General features: G+C 36.9%; 1 protein-coding gene across 3 annotated transcripts in view; it reads left to right on the top strand.

Annotated features, from left to right (window-relative positions):
- The first annotated feature begins 1,843 nt into the window (after positions 1-1,843).
- farp2 (FERM, RhoGEF and pleckstrin domain protein 2) overlaps positions 1,844-21,422 on the top strand; it is an 86,436-nt gene continuing 66,857 nt past the window's right edge. For 2 of the 3 annotated variants that reach the window (XM_041263656.1, XM_041263654.1), the window contains exons 1-2: positions 1,858-2,030; positions 3,244-3,475. In XM_041263656.1, coding sequence (XP_041119590.1) covers positions 3,269-3,475 — 207 coding nt within the window. In that variant the 5' untranslated portion in view covers positions 1,858-2,030; positions 3,244-3,268. Of the gene's footprint in view, positions 2,031-3,243; positions 3,476-21,422 lie in introns of all 3 variants that reach the window. The other variant, XM_041263655.1, reaches the window with a different exon arrangement.

Genomic DNA, 21,422 nt, shown 5'->3' with positions numbered 1-21,422 from the left:
GAAAACCTTTGTGCTGGGTGGGTTCTTCATTGTCTATTAGGAAGGATTTCAGAGAGATCACTGCTGAGATTACACACTGTAAAAAGAACCTTGAATATTTTAAAATAATGTCTTTGTTCTCAGGTGCTTCTACTGTATTTCAGTATTCTGAGTGGTTCTGAGCAGTAAGGACTGCATTCCTTCTGTATTCTGTAAGTAAGATGTATGAGGACATCAATATAAAATAAACCCTTGTGAAAACCACGTAACTAATTGTCATGTTTGTTTTTGTTTTTTAGCAGAATTATCAACAGGTTTCAAAGTAATTGTAGCTAACAAAATATGTCGATGTAGATCCATTCATTTTATGCAAAGGTCTCAAATGTGAATTTTTGAAAGAAACACATGTTTTTTAAAATTTATTTTTATTTTAAGACATGATATCTGGTACTACTCTAGGTTAAATAAATATCTGTTTGTAAGCCATGCTCTTAGACTGTCTTGTACTTCCTGGGTCATTTCACCTAGAAGATTGTCTCCACCTTCTCTAGCTTCTTTCCTATCAATGTTGCTGCTTACTGTTGACAGCTATGCTTTCAGCTGTGTCTTACTTTGGCACAGAAGACATTGGGGTGGTGGAAGGAAGTTACACAGTAACAGATTTCCTGGAAGGCAAGCAAGAGTTTTGAAATGAAAATACATTTGCTGTAACACACAAAAATATATATTTATACAAATTGCAGCAAATGAAAGTGTAAAATTGTTAAGGTTTATGGCATTATGGCAAACTCTCTAATAATTATCTCTGTTTCTAGGAACTAACTTCAGCACAGTGGAATTCCATGCATTGGCTTCGATAGGCTTCTATGCAGGGAAATATTCCTGAGAACTGTTTTATTGTGCTTTGTTCTTAATCCAGGAAAGAATTTAGTATGCTGTTCTTTATCATTGTTATTTATTCTAGATGTATTAGAGGGGCAGGGTAAACCTTGTCATAACTCAGGACATATGTTACACTTCAACTTCCTGGGTCATTTTACCTCTGCAGTGTTTTCAGTGTCAAGCATCTTACTGGCTGCAAAGCGTGTCAATCATAGAGGAAGCAACTGGTTGACTAATCACTGGAAATAAGCCATTGAAGGGGTGGGGGCAGTTTTACCTCCAGGTGAAAATGACCATGAGGGCAAGACATGCAGAGACTTCTTTAGCCTGGTGTATTTTAATAATATATATACATCTTTCTACAGAAGCTGGCAGCAATCCTATATTTTAATGTTTTTATTTGTTGTGAACTTTGATGCCAGTTGCAGGTTTTCATTTTGGGCAAGACATATTTTCTCAGTTGATAGTACAAACAGTTAGCTGGTGCAATGCTATGCTACATGGGTGTTTTAAATGTATATATGCATCGAGCAGGCCTTTTAGCCCAGTGGTCGACAGGTTCCTTAGTAGCTGCTTGAACTTTGTCTAGGCGGCCCTAAATGATCCCAATGATTCAGCATCAACTGCATGTTATTGTATCCCATTCCATACGCTCACTACTCTGTGTAATAGGGTTGTAAATCATTTCGAATATCATCATGACAAAGTAAATTTTGTACGCTCACATGTAAAAACGTGAATACGTTGCAACTTTAAAGTCAGCCTGCACCAATCCAAAGAAACGCACTTGTCTGCAGTCATCATAAATCTAACAAATCGAAATTTCAGAGACTCTCAGCATCTACCAATCAGAGATAATTATTGTGCCACACAGTTACAACCAACGAAAGTCGTGTACAGGTAAAGCGATGGCCAAACCGGTTCTGTTATTTGACGAATAGGAGATGGCGAGGGTGTTAGTTCCGGCCAATGAGAGTGTGATGTGGCTTGGGGTGGGTTCGCGATGGCCGTCTGAGTATCTTGCGGAGGCGTTCCAGGCAAAAGCAACAGGAATTCAGGTAAAAAGTAATTCAAATGCATTTTAAAATTGTACATAATGCATTTCTCAACGGAGCTTTATAGTCTTTGTTCTTGGTGCTTAATGCGTTGTCTGGAGGTTTGAAGGAGAGGTTTGTAAAAAAAAAAAAAAATCCGCAACTTTGTAAAAAAAAAAAAAAAAAAAAAAAAAAAACGTTTTTTTTTTTTTTTAAATGATCAATTCTGTATTTATTTTTATTTTTTTGTCTTTGGAGGGGCACTTTTATGTTGTTTAAATCAAATGTTTTTGCTGAATTGTACGATATATTTTTGTTTTTAAAGCGTAGGATTAGATTAGCGTCTCACTGCGGTATGCTACCGCCCGGTAAGCGTTGTCCATCACGGGGCAACAAAAGTTCTAAAAACAAGTTTGTTTGTTTTTTTAAATCGTTAAGTATTGTTTTTGTAAATTACATTTTGTGTTTATCATGTTGTCGAAGTTTGAGGTCGACAATAGTAAAACGTCAATGACGGGAATAATTTTATAAAAATGTAATTATTTAGGTAAGTCTTTGGTTGTGTGTGGTGTTTTTTTTAAATATTTTCCGAACTAGTCTGTTTGTCTTGGTGTTATATAAACACAGAAGAAAGCACCTCGCCAGCTGGTTTGAAGGCGCATGCAGTTCAGGTTCTTAATCGTTTACCACTTTTGTACTAAATCATGAATCTTTATTACCCAAAGCTATGCCTTCCGTTTAACTTCTAGGATCAGAAGACCTTAGCATAGTTTTATACTACAAAATAAACCTTGTGAAGATGTGTAGTGAATTTACAGCATGCAGAATTCCCCAGGTTCAGAAGAAACCCTCGGTCTGTCCGTGCTTTTTTAATTTTGTGAAGTTCCAGGTTTCTTATATTGAGAACTCAGGCTTGAATACTAGGGTTGTGTAGACCTACTAGGCCTGTATTTAGGAATCAAGAAATGTTAGGAAAAACGCATAGCTGATAACTAACAAGAGGTGTAAAAAAAAAAAAAAAAAAAAAAAAAAAAAAAAGTTGCAACTTTACTGTCATAGGGCCATTTGTTAGGTTGTTTTATGAGAAGTTGGTTTCATTTTTTTCATACTAATATGATTTACATTTGGCCTTGTCAAACTTTCCTTTCAGCTGCCTCATACCAGCCAAGGCAGGCGTGAGGCATGTGAAAAAGCTTCTGTTTATCATGCTTGTCATATTCTGACTCTGGATAAATAGACATAATTTAACGTGAAAAATAGTGGTATTTATGACATATTTATAACATTATCAAGTTAGTATTGGATAACTATGTAGGCACTGATGATCATGTCTCTTCTTGCTTGGCAGGGTTTCTGTTACTCTTGGGTGAGTGATGGGTGAGATTGAGGGCTCCTACCGTCCCCTGCAGACCCCAGGAACACGACTTGGGGTCAATTCCAATGTGGCAGTCAGTACCCTAGAGCCTGGCCAAAGTCTGTACACTGCTATGCCCAGCTCTGCCAGGAACTCAAAACCCAGGAATATGCTACAGATCAGAGTGGAGGCGCTGGATGAAACTCAGGAGGTCTATGAGATGGAGGTGATTGCTTGTTGCTTTTGTTTGCAAGATCTACAACATTCATTCAGATGAGTCTGAGACTAGGAATAATATTTATAGAAGGAACAACTTGCTAGCAGGGGGAAAAAGTGCAATATAAAATATATAGGGTTATCTCTGCTGTTGTAACTGTCTTCTTGTAGTGTCCCAGTTACACCAACCTGACATTAAGGCATTTAAAACTAAAATGGCTTAATTCCTCTTGCTTATTCTTATGGAGTTGATTCTCAAATTAAACTTGAACTATGCAAATAATCCAGCTCATTTAAATGTAATCTTCCCCATATTCTGAACTGATGCACACATTTAGAGTATAAAGACCCTATTACACTAACTTTTGTTGGCATCTACAAGCCTGTGGCTTAAACGGTGTTGACTTACACTGGTCACAGAAGAAACAGGCCTATAATTCAAAAGCTAGCAATGTTCTGGAAACAAAATGATTTCAACTAATCCTGTTCAGTTTGTCATGTGATTACAAGTAGGTGTGTCATGATATGAACATTTTCTCATACGATTGTATGTGTTATTAGCACAATAATTGTGATAAACACGATAATTTACTAAACTACTAAAAAAAATCCTTACAGATTTATAAGGTTTACTATTTATTAAGTTATGATAGGTATGAAGTCAGTATAGCCTAAACTTTAACTAAAAAAATATGGTGTTAACTTATAATACAATAGATATTTATACAATACTCATTATTTGAAATGCAGAACAGTGGCTCTCAAAAGTATTCACCCCCCCCTTGGACTTCTCCACATTTTATTGTTACAACATGGAAAAACAATGGGTTTAATTAGGAGTTTTTGCAACTGATCAACACAAAAGTCCATAATGTCGAAGTCAAAAATAAAATCTACAAATTGTTTTAAATTAGTTACAAATGCAAAACAGAAAATAATTCATTTCATAAGTATTCACCCCCTTGAGTCAATGTTTGGTAGAGGCACCTTTGGCAGCAATTACAGCCATGAGTCTATTTGGATAAGTCGGTACCAGATTTGCACATTCTTCTTAGGAAAATTGCTCAAGCTCCGTCAAGTTGAATGGGGACCTTTTGGTGAATAGCAATTTTCATCTCTTTCCACATTTAATTGGATTGAGATCCGGGCTTTGACTGGGCCACTCCAGGACACTGACTTTTTTTTGTTTTTAAGCCACTCTAGTGTGGCTTTGACTGTATGTTTGGGGTCATTGCCCTGCTGGAAGGTGAATCTTCTCCCAAGTCCCTGGTCTCTTGCAGACGTCAGCAGGTTTTCCTCCAGGATTTCTGTATATTTTGCTGCATCCATTTTGCCCTCTATCTTCACAAGCTTTCCAGGCCCTGACGCAGAGAAGCATCCCCATAGCATGATGCTGCCACCACCATGCTTCACGGTAGGGATGGTGTTCTCGGGGATGATGTGCGGTGTTAGGCTTGCGTCAAACGTAGTGCTTAGCATTGAGGCCAAAACATTTTGGTCCCATCAGACCATAGAATCTTCTTCCACGTGGTCTCAGTCTCCCACATGCCTTCTGGCAAACTCTAGCCAAGATTTGATGCAAGTTTTTTTCAACAATGGCTTTCTTTTTACCTCTTTCCCATAAAGGCCAGTTTTGTGAAGCACCCGGGCTATTGTTGCCATATGCACAGTGTCTCCCAGCTCAGCCGTGGAAGACTGTAGCTCTTGTAGAGTTGCCATAGGCCGCTTGGTGGCCTCCCTGATTAATGCCCTTCTCGCCCGGATACTCAGATTTTGAGGACGGCCTGTTATAGACAGATTCACAGTTGTGCCATATTCTCTCCATTTCTTAATAATGGACTTTACTTTGGGGGATATTCAGTGTCTTGGAAATGTTCTTATATCCTACCCCTGATTGGTGCATTTGAAGAACCGTATTCTGTATTTGCTTTGAATGTTCCTTTGTTTTCATGATGTAGTTTGTTAGGAAATGTACTAACCAACTGTGGGACCTCCCAGAGACAGGTGTATTTAATCTGAAATCATGTGAAACATCTTCATTGCACACAGGTGGACTCCATTCAACTAATTATGTGACTTCTAAAAACAATTGGTTGCACCAGAGCTAATTTAGGTGTGTCATAGCAAAGGGGGTGAATACTTATGCAATCAATTATTTTCTGTGTTATATTTTTGTAGATTTTATTTTTCACTTAGACATTATGGACTTTTTTTGTGTTGATCAGTGGCAAAAGCTCCTAATTAAATCCATTTTGATTCCATGTTGTAACACAATAAAATGTGGAAAAGTCCAAAGGGGGTGAATACTTTTGAGAGCCAGTGTTTGTGTGTGTGTGTGTGTGTGTCTATATATATATATATATATATATATATATATATATATATATATATATAATTTAATGCTTGTTGTTCAGATGGTTGTTCACAATTTTGTGTGTAGTCAGTATAAAAAAAAAAATAATTGCATCCGACTGTTTCTCCTTTCGTTAGTGTTTTGAATACAGCAGTCAAAAAGACTACTGCAGTGCTTCTAGGTATGAGTATATTTCCGGTCCTTCTAGTGTTAAGCAATCTGAAAGTTGATGCTGCAGAATATCTTGATTTTTGATCAGCAGAAATTATTTGCTTTATTTGTTTAGTGAGAACTCTGTCCGCATCCTTCTGAGTCAGCAGGTCACTGTGGAGGTGATGTAGAACTGGTTGTAAGGCAGATATGGCAACATGGGATTCTGCAGTTGGTGCATCTGTAAATATGTGTAATGGGCTCAGGACTTGACAGTCATTTTCAAAAACCTGCGTGTTACTATCTGTTGGCTTTAAATGCCATATATTGCGGTCAGAAGGAAGTACTGCACAAACTGCTTGTTGTTGCTCAATGGACCTGGAAAGCATCAAGTATGTTGACCCCCATCTTGTGACCACGTCAAGGAGCAGTGAGTGCCAAGGAACATATAGTTGAACTTGCTTTTTAGTCAACTATCTCTTTTCTCCAGCTGCGATTGAACCCTTTAACAAGACTCCTGCAAGACCTCAAAGCTGTTTCAACTTGGGTCAATTTCAGGGCTTTACTGATAGCTGGATTGAGGTTATGGCCAAAGCAATTTAGCCATGGCACATCCATGAGGTCATTAAATGCTTCCTTTACATTTGAGCCATTGTCTGTTGTACAGCAGCCACATTTTTTTGCATGCAGCCTCCACTGTTCCAGTATGTAATTGGAAGCTTCCACAATGTTTTCTACAGTGTGCTTCTCTGGTAGGAACAATGTCTCCAAACAATGTGCATGCAGCTTCCAATCATTTGATATGTAATGGGCAGTTACTGAGATATAAGGCTCTCCAGAGCCACCCTGGCTTGTTCACATATGTTGTTGCTGCAACCCACTGTGCCTCAGTCATAAGGACTTCACAATTTCTTTTTTTTTTTTTTTTTTTTTTTACTGTACATCTTTAGGATCTAGTTAGATGAAAAATAACCTCCTTTTGGCATCTCATATTGGGGGTTTAGTTTAGCAATAAGTTGCCTGAATGCTGCTTTGTCGACTAATTGAAAAGGCATAATTTCCCTGGCTAAAAAGTTAGCTACAGCTTCATTTAACTCTTGGGCCTCTTTGGAACTGGCTTCATACTTCTTCCCTCTCAAAGGCTGCCGTAAGTGACATCTGAGTGCTTCCTGTTGCTAAGCCTTTGCTTCCTGCAATGACCCCTGGCCCTGACTTCTGCAAATGAAAGAAATTCTTACGTTCAGCCCATCTAAATATTTTCTAATTTATTTTGTTTTTACCTGATTAGTTTTGATGTTCTCATATTTGTCTGATTACATCTTATTCATAAATAAAACAGCTACTTGTTAATGTATGTATTATTATTATACCACCAGCATAGTTCAACAAATGTCATCACATTTTCTCTAAATTGCAGTTTTTAAATGTATTTTTGCTTTTACTTTTTAAATTTGAAATGTAAATTAAATAACTCATTGATGTTTTAAAATTATGAATGGTCCTCAATTCCCTTTCCTATGTAAAAAATACTTAACTACTTGTATAATATACACCTTGTATAATAATACACCAATATGATTTATTACCAGCAGGTACAACTCAGGAGGACATAATTTTCCTGTCTTGTCAGTTGACTGTCATTTAAAAAATATACTATGTAAAGCAGCTAAACATAACTTGTTAGCAAAATAAAAAGCAGGAGACCTGTTTTATTCAACAGAGCGAATTAAAAAGTAGTTAATGTGGCCAAGGTTTTATCAGTGCTTGTGTTTGCATTATTTATTTTTAAACAGGGAGTCCAAAATGCAAACTGTTCAGTAGCTACTGATCAAATACACGTTAAACTAAGATGTTTGAAAACGCTAATATTTAGTTGAAACAAAACAAAAAACTGGTTCAAGCATATACTGCAAGTAACATATTAATTTAAATATATGGTAATCGGTTATGTTCAAGTACAGTGCACAGAAAGATCATGTTGAAATAATTACAGCAGCTAAAACATAACATAATTAAACACATTTCAGCTGTTAATTCCTTTAACTTTTAACTGTTCATACTTTGTTCCTTACCAGTGTTGCTTCTTTATAAAGCGTTCGGTGGTGATCTCTTAAATGTGTGAACATATTTGCTATGTTGCTGCTCTTGCAGAGACACTAACGTTGCATACTTTACAAACTGGACCCCCTCTTCAACAATCTGATCGCTGTCATTTTTTTAAAACCGAAATCATCACATTGATTTAGTTTTTTTGGGGTGTGCAGTTGGTTTCCCTCTTCAAGACCGTGTAAGAGAAGTACTATGGTAGAGTATGTTTGAAACATACAAAATATACGCTAACACTACATTTTAATTTCAAAAAAACTGAGCACTGTCCGCCCCTCCCCTCTCCAGCTCGAGTTAACCAGAGGCAAATTTCTTCATTCGCCACCTCGAAAGCAAACGCTGTGCAGAGTAAGCTCTATTGAAAGAAATGTCTCAACCCCTCTGCTGTTTGGGATTTTTTTAGTTAAATACCCAGATGACTAGAAGAAAAGTTGAATGCACACTGTGCAAGCAACTATTGTATCATGCAACATCCAAACTCTGCGGTCACTTTACAATCGAAAGCTGCTTCTTCTTCGTAAATTGTGACTGCAACCTGCTCGGAACTGTGACTGTTAAATTAAGTTTGTTTTGCCTGAGCCTGCTGCAGTGCTAGCGTACACACATGCACCATCAATTGTGTAAATGAACAATGTGTATTCATTTTAATTTAAATTATAAAAACATGATTACTGTTCTATATAATGTATTTTTACACTACATATGAATGTGTCTTATTCAACTCTCGATTTTCTGTGGGCGGATTTTCCGGTTTGCGAATCATCCGTGCTAGCAGAAAAATATAATGCATGCTCTATAGGTACATTATAATAACTCAGTGCTGTTGTAAATGCAAAACAGGTTTTGCTTAGGATATACAGTTGGTTTATGATGGGGTCATAAAATCTAAGCGCCTTTTTAGGGGGTTCTGGACAGGGCCAGATACTTCAGGCTGATGAGAGATTTGTATAACTAACTAAGAAACTTGTTTTCTTCTGATTGGGTTAAAGGAAAAAAAAGTGATGCCATAAGGTTAAGTCTATATTAACTGCAACATTGTATTGTCTTATTGATTCTGTTATGACATGTGCTTAGGGAAAATGGAATACCCAACTGTTCGACTGTATAGAATAAAACATCTTTGTTGAACTCCATTGTAGATTTCAGAATCGCAATAATTATTTATACTGACGGATGCATGAAGAAGAAAAGAGCACAAACTCCTAACTAACCTTTTATTTTTAAAACATCAGCCTGAAGTTGACACATGACACAAATAAGATGTTTATTTTATGTTGCTATTTACAAAAATGCTGGCTGGCTATGAATTACTATTTACAATAATGAATGCACTCGCATACACATGCGGTCTCCACTAAATTCCCAATTTAAAGATGGTATGTTTCACTGTAGCCCTCGGGGTGAAATTGTTAGCTAGGTGGCTATTTTTATTTTTTAATTAGCAGTGGGAGAAAACCGCTTCAGCAAGTACTGTAGAATCTGACGAACGCTGAATCAGCTATGTTTAAATACTAATGCGAGCATAACAAATACAAAATAAAAACAAGGGAAACGCAAATCTTTAAGAAAGCTGCGAGACTTTGTATAAATAGATTTTATATTTTTAATCACTGCTTGTGAGTCATCCACACTATACTATGACAGAACAGGTGATTTATTTATGTACTGTATGGGACCTTATTTTGCCCCATTGGTGCTTGAGCCCCGCAGCGCTCGGAGTCACCGCCTGTGCACCTATTACCAGTGATTTAAAGCCTGGTTTTCAAACAAACAGATTATTGCTCACCAATACTGCATTGGTGTGAGGAAGGTGTTTTTAAAAAAGAAATTTCAGTTTCCAGTCTCTAAGATATGCTGACGATAATGTAAATAACACTGTGGCAGAGCACAGCTCTGCTCTTTAGAAATTGGCAGGGATGGGGTTAAATTCCCCTACCTGCCTTGGTTCATTGTGTTCAGGTGGCTGGGGTTGATTAGATGATTGGTTTAATTAACGATCAATCAGCGCCCAGCCACCTGACATAAAAGGAGGCCTCTGCTTTTCATTTGAGAGGAGGGAGCTGAGGAAGCAGGTTGGTGTTTTGGTGTTTGTGATTTTTGAATGTTTTGAATCCAGTGAAGGCATTGCCCAGCCTGGAAACCTTTATTTTTGTGAGTGTATTTTTGCTTTATTTTGTTTATTTTTGTGTTTAAACTGCTTTGTTTTGGCCCTTGTGCCCTTTCATTTTTGTGTTTATAATAAAATTGTTGTTTTTTTGAACTCCAGACTGTCTCTGGGCCTCTATCCACTCGCCAGCCTGCCACAAACACCAAGCTACAGACAGTCCCTAGCTTTAAACGTGTTACTGTTTATAGATAAGAACTCAACTTTATTATGAATATAGTTATGTTTTAAGCAACACACTACGATAATGTTCATTATGTTGATTGTTTATTAGCTTTGTGACCTATTGTTTTGACCTCATTAGTAATGACACCCCTTTGCTAATAACATCTTAAGTCAGGGTCGTAACACGGTATAAATCTCCATGTTTTTGTAAAATGACTTTACGCTTTCTTCAAAAGATGCGGCGTGTTTCAGTAAATTAAAACAATAATCTTCGCATTCCACTCTGAGGGAGAACACAAACGTAAGCCATTTCCAGTTGACCGTTTTCTAAGCATTATTTGTAAATGCTTATTCACACTGCTACACCCCGTTAGAAAATTGACTTCCCAGCATTTAACGCCAGACTATACGTGAGAGTATATGTGTACATTTGTTAGTACTCGCCCAGAGCACTGCTGAGACAGAGGTCAGCTACTCCAAATCCGATTTAATTTGCCGCGAGCGTGACTTTGTAACCCTAGTTTTTGCTGCTTTTTTCTGTTTCTTGTTCAAAGGCAGTTTGGTAATCGATTCCGGAGTCCTTTATGCATAACCTGAAATTGTTCTGCAGTCAGGAGATAGTGTGTTAATGTAATCCAGATGTCATGTGTAGTAACAATTTAATGTTCTTTAAGGCAGTTCCTCAATATTTGTTAAATCTAAGTACTGTACTTTATTTGTGCAGTGCTGCAAACTACTGAAGTACAGTTGCTGTTTTGTAGGGGAAAATTACAGTATGTGTGTATATATATGTATGTATATAAGATATATAAAATGGTTTATTTTGAATAGGTTTTCAACAATCTGAGAATACAAATGTACATAAAATACAGTATATTGAACAATAAAACCATGATAATAATACTTTACAACTTCAGGTGAACATGGGCATTTTTAAACTAACTAAAAACTACATTTTAAAATACTATTTTATACAAACTATTTTCAAATTCGTAGTGGTTCACTATTTCCAATTATTTGGGACTTGCTTGATTAAATCGGCTGTTTTAGACAAGATTTGGTGGTTGCACTCCATAAATGGGTGTTGGAAATTTTGCTGCTTAGGATCATTGCCATGCAGGGCTGGCAAGAAGTGCATGTGGAAACCACTTTGTCTCCTCTCAGTCTGTTCCTGCCCTGTCATTGGCTTTGTGGTGAAAAATACAGCTGACTGCACCCAGAATTCTTGAGCTGAATTTCCCTACAGCCCTTGGGTTTTATCCCTCATCGTCTAAAATAACTCCACCATAGGTCTGATGACGAAGTAGCATCTATCTGGTTTCCTCTGAATCTGTCTTTTCTGTGCACCACTAACTTATGTAACATGAAAGGTTTAAACCACCTCAATGTCTTGACAATTTAAGTTGGTCAATTTTTTTTTTTTTTTTAAATGTGTTTGTTGGCTGCAGTGTCTGTAGATGGCATATGTATAGCAGTGTTTTGCACAATGAACAGCAAGGTAATTTTTTGCAATTTTAATTTTTAAAAAATTTCCTCATGACAGTCTAGGAGATGATGCAGGGTTTGTCACACTGTGGAAAGTGCCTGTGTTCACCCATATTTTCTTATTTCGTGAATGGTGAATAGGGAACCCACCTTCTATTTAAATTTGGGGGGGGGGGGTGTTGAATATTGTTGTAGAGTTTCAGCCATTTTCTCAAGTGCAGTATACTGTTAGCACAACAGAACCCTTCAAGATGGTATGTATTGCTGGTATACTGAATACCGTTATTTCCCTAGATCGAACATGGATGTTTTTTGTTTATAGAAGTGTTTCTAAACAATGCAAATAATATTGGAGAAGGTTAAAGATGCTTCTTAGTACCGTGGCCTGTTGCACAAACATTTGATTGTGCTTAGTTTGTAGGCGGTATGTTCGTATTATATTTTTTCTCCTAAATTAATTTTGTACAATAAGTGTGCTAATAGTGATTTTCCATGCCAAATGAACAAACTTCTTGCAGTTTTGCTTCACCTTTTGAATCCCCTCTTTCCTCATAGCTATTTATATTGGTAAGGATTCGCTAATGCAGGACATTTCCTTCTTTGCCTAAAAAATATATAATTGAATTTCTAAAACACAAACTGGCTTTCACGCATAAAGCATAATACAACACAGGCTTTTCGGTTCAATCAATCTTGTTTATTAGTATTCACATCAAACATTGAAAAATGTTCTTGGTTCCACATTGCATTAAATACAGTTAAATTGCTGTAGTGCAAATAGAAGTCCAATTGCTAGTGGCCCCTATTCAAGATAAATATTACCACGGTTTTCCCTAGTAGTCTTCAGCATTAAGCATAAAATGGCATTTTTAAGAAACGCCCCAAAAGAAGAAAAATCTGTTCTAATGTGGTAGAATATCATTGACCCAGAAAAAGAATGACTTGATGAGCAGTATATCTACAGCCCTATAGGAAGTAATAAGGAAACTGCTACAGCAGCGAGGATTTCCTGCTGTTTACAATGAGTCATTGTGGCTCGGAGAGTGTGAATAATTTTTTTGGTTTAACATTTTAATATGCAAGTTAATAAATGTAATCTAGCCCCCCCATGTCATATAATTCATTAAACGTTTAAACTGTTAAATATATAGTTTAAACATTAAAATAAAGAAATTGAGTGTTATTGCTTATTTTAAAATATCTTCTGTAAATTACTGCATATGTGTATAAATCGGTCTTCAGATTTTCTGTGTTTTATTTCTGTTTTTCTACACTCATTAAATGCTGTTGATACCTGTTAAGCCATCTGTGTATCTCAATCACAACTGAAATGCGTTTCTAGTAAAATTGATTTAATTTACATTTTTTTGTGAAACAATTAAATGGGCTTTAAAATTGTAAGTCTTTTTCATTTACAATTAGAAGCGACTCCTCTATTAATCGTTATAAGTAACTGTTACATTAATGGTGTGTTCAGTTATTTTTCATTGTAGCTTTAAAGATTAGTCGCTTATTAATAACATGTTGCAGTCTTGTTTGTTTGTGAACTATTGAGAACAATGCTCCTTTTTTCTGGTTTGTTTTACACATCATTCTTGTGGGGGAAGCTTATTTCTCTTTGTAAATATGCTGCTGCACATCAGTGGCAGACAATGTTGAGTAGTTAAGTCATGGTCTTTGATCACTTGTTTGTTAAAGTTTAAACCTTTTCAGTCTTGGTCTGAAGGTTTTTTAGCATGTAACCTTGACTTTGAGCATGTAACTAGTTTGTGAGAAGGGGTGTTTGCTTTTTGTTCAGCCTTATTAGAAGCAGGTCCCTCCCTAAGTTTGAAAAAAACCCTGACTCCTGCGCTCCCTGGCAGGGAGACAGGATTGAAACACAGGATCTTTTATCAAGGATTTGCAACAGTGCTATGGCCAATCCTGCATTTTACTGTTCTGAAATTAAAAGGGAATGTGCGGGCGGGGGCTTCTGAACTCCTGGAGGTAGTGGGAGGAGCTGGGGGATAGGGTGGGAATAAGGATGTATTTTGGGTTCATAAACAAACGGCATAGCTGGTTGACTCGAGGGACCTAAAATACAGGTTTTTGTTTTAAGAGCTGGTGTATTGGGCAGTGTCAGCTGGTTGTTAAATTGTATTTTTTTGGCCTAATTTTGGTAAGCTTGCAAATAAAGCTATTTTGCATGTATTGAGGTTGCTGTACAGTGTACAAATATATAGGTTATTTTGACTAATCTGTACTATCCTAAATATCTTGCATTCAAGGTGTCATTGAATGCAGATGTGTCGTGTCCCCCCCCCAACAGCCACGTTTTAACTTTCAAATTGCAGTTATTTTGATGAACACAATCTCTCCAGAAATGTTGTGGTGTCTGCTCAAGTTTGTGCTCTGGCTCTGATGGGTTTGACAATTCTATAGCTGAAAATGCATCCTAAACTCATTCACTCTGGTTTATGTGGACTGGCTCGGTTATACATAAGTTGCCTAACTCTGTATTTTAGGCTGACCACTGTTAGATGAATGGTCATTCTTGGTATATGGTTTTTATTCACAGCATGAGGATGTTCCAGTAAACCACAATCCCTTACAGGGGAAAATAGTTTTATGTAAGGACATCCTCCTAATCCGATTTTAAGGAAACGTATAGAGTAGTCTCTGCATGTAGAAGCCTCCTAAGAGAACACTTTACCTCAGAGAATACCCTTGTGGTTAAACTGATTTTTTTCCTGTTGTAAATGCTCCGCCTAAAGGAACACCTTTTTGGCACCAATATTAATTCACAACTGATACAGTACTGTTTTGGAACCTGGTAACTCGTCAGCAAACTTAAATTGAAATGGAGTATTCAGTCTTTTGAAAAGTAACTGACTTGTCATCTTGAGGCACTCCTGATTGGTTTATTCACCCTTCCAAGAACCGCCATCATATCATTGACTCGTTTTGTGTGCTGATTTCCACGAGTGCACCTCATCGCTACAAAATGGCATGTAAACAAATGACAGTGCCGCAGTTTCTCAATACAAAATGTTTGACATTTTTCGAGCTCACCCAATTTGTTTCCTGTTCTGATGGGATGCTTCACCATTCTGATAAATGTTGTGTATGTCTGGAATATTGCTTCTGTACATGTATTCCTATTTAATCTGGAGCGGCTGCTGCATTTAACATGCGTAGGGGTGCTGTGTTAATTTAGTTTGACAGTTTACTATTATAGTTTATTAATATAACTTGCCTATTGCTTTTCTCTTATTCATTCAGTTAATTTCATATGTTGATGCATGTGCATCATGACGATAAATATTTATTTATTCATTGATTCATATTGTCTGGTTGTCGGATCGGCCTTAGAGAGGGGTGTTCTCTGAGCTGGAGACTGGACACGAATGGTCATTCAGTATTTTGTCGTTTTTTTTTTATTTTTTTGGAAATGATAGTTAGGCTGTAATGATTTTTACATGTCCTGCAGCATGTACATAACGGAGAAATATTTTCAAATACCATTATTTGTGTGAAGCACTAAGCACAATGCAGCTTAATGTACATGGAAAAAAAGGGAATCAGAAATCCTGTGAATGGGTCACGTGGTATGCCTTGCAGCGAAAGGAGCTGGTAAGATCGGCTCCGTCACTGTCTCCTTCTCCCTTTTTTTTTCTCTTCCTGCAAGTCTTTATTTTAACATTTAAACAATGGCATCGAAGGGACAATGTCGGATTTGTAACAAAAGATTCATCAAAATTCTGAGAACGACTGATACCTCAGTCCCAGGCACAGTCTCCCGAGTCTCATCTCGCGTTGATAACGAACTGAAAACGTTCTTATGAGACACTTAAACAGGAAATGCAGAGTGACATGAAAGGGTTTGTGGATGAAAGAAGAAATGGATTGAAAGAAGTACACATCCTCTCAATGAAAGATATAGAACACGAGCAACGGATGAAAGAGATTGAAAGTAAACTAGTACAGTGCACTGGTACAACTGGTAAACTCCAAAACATTGAAAAAAAGTTAAATGACTTGGAACAATGTAGCAGGAGAAATACTCATTTTTTTGGCCTTCGAGAGGGAGCTGAAGGTGACCGGCCGGTGGTTACCCGAATTTCTTTGCCTTAAATTTGACTTGCTTTTGAGATTGAGAGAGCACACCGTACCCCTAATCCCCGGCCTGCACTCGGAGACAAACCAAGAGCTGTAATGATCAAGATCCTACAGTTTCAGCAAAAGGATGGACAACTCTTTTGAGTTTGATGGAAGATTTAGCATTAACTGACATGGACAACGTTACATCCAAGCAGTAGAGAGTATACTTTCTATTCTCCTGTGCATAGCACATACTCTAGGGTCCAAGTTCTCGGTTTTTCTCTTTTAAAAAAAATTCCGGGAATTTTTCAGAGTTTATTTTTCATATTTAAATGGGGGTAAAAACGGTACATAATTAGATAAGTGAAACATGTGTAAATGGGGGGGGGGGGGGGGTGACGACACTACATGTGGAATATGATGAGGAGCAGTTCTGGTTTCTGATTAGGTTTAATGTCCCTGGCATGTGTGATGAAGCAGAATCTGTGCAAGTGGAAGCCACATTTTCCCAAGTTAGCTGGTACTTTGTGAATGTTTGGGCAATCGCTGTGCTGACGGAAATAGTATCTACAGAAAGTATGAACATGACATCAGCACAGAACAAGCCAGGTTTATTCACCTTCAAATCCATAAAAGAAAATTGACAACTACAGCATCACCATTTTGTCAGATATTTAAGATTGTCGGCGTTAGGCAGTGTTTTACTGCAGACAGTCCTGTCGCACAAAGTCACCAATACATACCTCTCTGTAATAAACAGTGGCTGTCCAGCAAAGCACAGTGCTCTGACAAACTCATTAACAGTCATTCTGCGGTCTCTCTTTATTAAAGCGTGTGTAAAAGCAGCATAAACGGATTGTTTTTCTCTCAGTTCACTTTCTTGTTTTAGTTTGTCGCTTATTTTTCAGTATGTACTTTTATCAGCGCAAACATGCACCTCCAATGCAGTAGTATTTGCAGTGCTATGCATCCTCTGCCTCACCTGACCCTCTTCTGCTATTTTTGCTTTTTGCATACTTGGAAACCATTTGTTTTCTTTTGGATATTCATAAACTGATTTACATTTTCCCTCCATTCCTCATCCACTAAAAATATAATATTTGTGTCAGTATTTCAGTTTAGTTTTTGATCAAGCTAGTAGTTACTACGGCCAGCAATTGCCACAATAATCTGACTGATTGGCCAACAAATCGGGTGATATTAATGTATTGGTGACGTGACGGAGAACCACGTTTTGAATGTTATTTGATACTCTGACATCTAAACGTCTGCTGTATCCACCTAGGATGAAGAGTAGGGCTGTTTATTACAATGTCGGAATCAAAATAAAACAGCATTTTAATCAAAATATTGTGCATTTCCTAGAAAGTAGTACCTGGAAAATATTGAATAATAGACAAAAATCAGGTATAAATCAGTAAAAGCCCGACGTCCAGTAAAAAAAAAAAAAAAAAACAATCCTGTAATTTTTTGGTAAAATTCAGAATAAACTGGAAATGCGGAACACTGCATATATTCTGGACTAGTCTACTTTTTACTATCTAAAACTGTTCTTACCAACATAATCTGTGAAATAGATGATATTATTATTTCAGACCATGCCCCAATAAAACTCCAAATAAATATAGATGTAACTACACATAGGAATCTTAGGTGGAGGATTGATCCAATGCTTTTGAATGATTTTTGATTTTAAAACCATTTCTTGACAAATAAATTAAGGAATATATGGAAATAAATAAAAAAATCAGTTGATTGATTTCTATTACATGAGAGAAGATGTTGAACTTCATGGTGATTTGAACTTTGCTCTCGCCAAGATAAGCACCAACTAAGACATAGCTTTGCAGTAAACTAATGTGATCCATTTGCATTGTTTTCCATCTGATAATGTAGATATCCTTCTGTCTGGTGTTGATTGCTGGAGTGTAGTGCTGGCTCCAGGGATCAGCTCATTTTGCCTCCCCAGCGCATCAGCACCCACAACCGGGATCAACCCAATGCGGTCTCCCCAGCGCATCAGCATGACAGCCTTCTGCATTAAGCTAAGTAGGGTACATCTCTGGGGTCTTCAAGTGGGCACCTTCCATCCTCTGTTTCAAGAGGGCTCAACTGTGATTCTGGCGTCCCTCCATCCCCCACTCAGCTCAGCCCAGTTGTATTACTTTATGGGATTCCCTTAAGGCTTTTATAAGAGGCAGAATTAATTGATATGCTGCAGGGAAAAGAAACAAAAAATGGAAAAACTATAAAGTTTTTATATATAAAAACTGATCTGAAAGAAATTAATCAAGAATTTAAAACTATTACCGACAGTGTATTCTTCGGAAACTCCTACGATACAAAATTGTAATAGTTTTTTTGAAAAGCCAAGACTGTCAATGAAAAAGACAGCTATCGGATGAACCAATAACCATAGTGGAAATGGGGGAGGCTCCTTTCCTGTTAAAGGTATATAAAATATAATAAATATATAATTCTTTGAGAAGGGGTGTTTGAGCGGAACTATGTCTGAAACATTGATAATGCTGATTCCAAAACAGGGCAAAGATGAAACACTATGTTCCATATTATCATCCTATCGCACTACTCTATGTGGACCTTTTGTTATTTGTCCTGGCTCTTGAACCCTTAGCAGAAGCAATCAGGTTACACCCTGTAATTACAGGTCTAACCTTTCAAAGTCAACATCCATAAACTTGCAATGTATGCAGATTATATGCTTTTCCTAAATAACCCTCACCAGTCAATAACCCCCCATATTGAATCTAATTAATAAATATGCTGGGCTCTCGAGTGGCGCATCCAGTAAAGGCGCTCCGTGCGGCGTGCAGGATGTGCCCTATAGCCTGGAGATTGCAAGTTCGAATCCAGGCTATGTCACGGCTGACCGTTACCGGGAGTTCCTAGGAAGCCGCGCACAATTGCACGAGCGCTGCTCTGATAGGGAGGGCTTTACTTGGGCTAGTAAGGGTTTTTAATATTTGGGATTTTTATTTTCATCTGACTTGGATTTTATGATTCACTGAAATATGTCTTGTATTATAGTCAGTCCAAAATGATTTTATTCGTAGGTCACCCCTCTCTCACATACAGGGCAAGAATAGAAGTTAGTAAAATGACAGTAGCTCCCAAAAGTAATTGTTAAGTATGTTGCCAGTTAAAATACCACTGTCTCTTTTTAAGCAACTAAGGTGGTTATTCGCTACATTTATTTGGAATTCCAAATAATCTAGAATTGCACTGCATAGATTGATGCCTAGAGATAAGGGAGGAATGGCCCTACCTAATATCTTGATATATCGTACATCTTGTATAACCAGGCAGACGATCTACTGGTTTCATACTCCCAGTATCCCTCCAGCTTGGCTTCAGATGGAGACTGAATTAGTTAAACCAATACATTTACTCCCATTTTGTGTGCTTCCATCTCACTTAACCCTTTCCAGTCCAATGTCGGACCCTGTCCGACATAATCAAAAAGACAAAGTACAGGTCTAGTCTTTTTTTCTCCGGAAAAAGCAGAGAAAACCTTTTAATGGCCGAGTGAGACCAGTAGGAGTCTAATGAAACTGAAAAAAGGGGGGCATTACAGAGATCACACGGACATAACAATGGAGGCAGCTGCTTCTGCATCCAGGGCTCAGAGAATATCACAGATATTTGCAGCGCTTTTTGAGATGTTATAGTAATAAAATAATAACTTGGATCGCATTATTGAGGAGTTTGGTAATAAAACGAGTGATCAAGAGAGGATTTATCAGTATGCACATCTATAAAGAAGCATGTGAAAAATACAGTGAACAAGGGGTGGGCTAGGCTGTAGATAATGCAGAGAAAACCTTTCAATGGCCAACTGAGACAAATAGGAGCCGAATGAAACCTGTTTTACTCAGAAAAAAATATTTTAAACCCGCGCGTGTGAAAATAAATTGGACCTGACGTGCCTGACGAGCGCTGAATAAATGGACCGCTAAGGGTTAAAGGACCACCTTACAATATCGGCTTCCTGGAGTTCATTCAAATACATTGAAAATAAATGCAAAATATCATTGTATAACTAGTTACAAGCATCTCTCTAGAATAATCCATTAGTCTTTATTAGGGGGAAAAAAAAAAAACTATTGTGGAAAGACTGGATCGAAGCAGAAATATGCAAACAACAAATATAAATTGATTTCTGTTTCCTCCAGTTTGTAAGATTTTATTAATGAGAATTAAAACAAAACATCTGGAATCCCAGATTTATAGATACTTGAGTAAAGGGCCACAACATCTAGATGTGCAGTGTCCATTTTAGGACATTCTCGGACCTCACTCCTCATGCAATCGTCAGACCGCTCCAAGCCATGCTATCCCCTCCCTTTTTTATGCTTATACTGGAATAGCTGGACATAAATTTAACAGTACAGTTACTTGCTAGAGAGACCAATGAGTACTACAATTTGAAAAAAAAAAAAAAAATAAATTTAAATAAAAATACATAAATAGGTATTAATGTGTTATGCGTTAATTTGAGAGTATGTTAAAGAAACTACGTAATATGTTTTCACTTTTGTTAATATAGGTTGCTTGTTTTGCAATGTTGAAAATTAGACTATGAAAACATACACTAATAATTCATATTTTTCTAAACATACATACTTTCTGTTATGTATTGCTTTATTTTAATTAAGTTGTTTGAGTTAATGTAAATATTTGTGAAAATAATGTATTAATAAGTAGGCTAAAGATAATTGAAGGTCTAAAGCAACAAGTTACTAGCTAGCTACCTATAAAGTAATATAATAAAATATAATAAAAACATTAGATTTGGTTGTAATTAAATTTACATTGACCTCATAAAAGGTAAAATATATTCGATTTGTTTGTTAAGGAAATCTTTCTCTATTACCGTACTTCAGATCAACTAATCCTGAAATGTAATTACTCATTTCAACATTGCAAAACACAAACAACCTATATTAAAAGTCATAAAAAAAAAAAAAAAAAAAAGTGAAAACATATTGTAACAAAAATAATAATGATCCTTCAGTTGATTTCAGGTCCAAACTCGATCTTTATTTATTACAATAATAAATGATCAAAGACAATTTAACAGGTTGCTGTGGGCCACGACTTATGCCGCTAAAACAAAACAATAAACAAATAAAATACACATTTCAAAAGAAACCGGTATGTACATATACCCTTGTACACACAGCTATAAAACTGGAATAATTGTTTCTAATACTATATCTGTATAGAAATCCTGAGCTATATTTGTTTCACCTTGTCCACAGACACTTTGTATATCGCCAAGCAGATGTGATATAGATCTTACGACATATCAAGGTCTTTATCACATCTGCGTGGTGTTTACAGCTGACTCCTCTCTAATCGCCTCCTACTTTAGTGCAGGAAATACCGATACATTTACCTTCATATACGCTGAAAGGACAGAGAACGTTTTTA

Source organism: Polyodon spathula, chromosome 11 (genome assembly GCF_017654505.1).
Source record: "Polyodon spathula isolate WHYD16114869_AA chromosome 11, ASM1765450v1, whole genome shotgun sequence".
Classification (NCBI taxonomy): Eukaryota; Metazoa; Chordata; class Actinopteri; order Acipenseriformes; family Polyodontidae; genus Polyodon; species Polyodon spathula.
The sequence above is the reverse complement of the archived record's forward strand: the minus strand, read 5'-3'. Positions and strand labels throughout refer to the sequence as shown.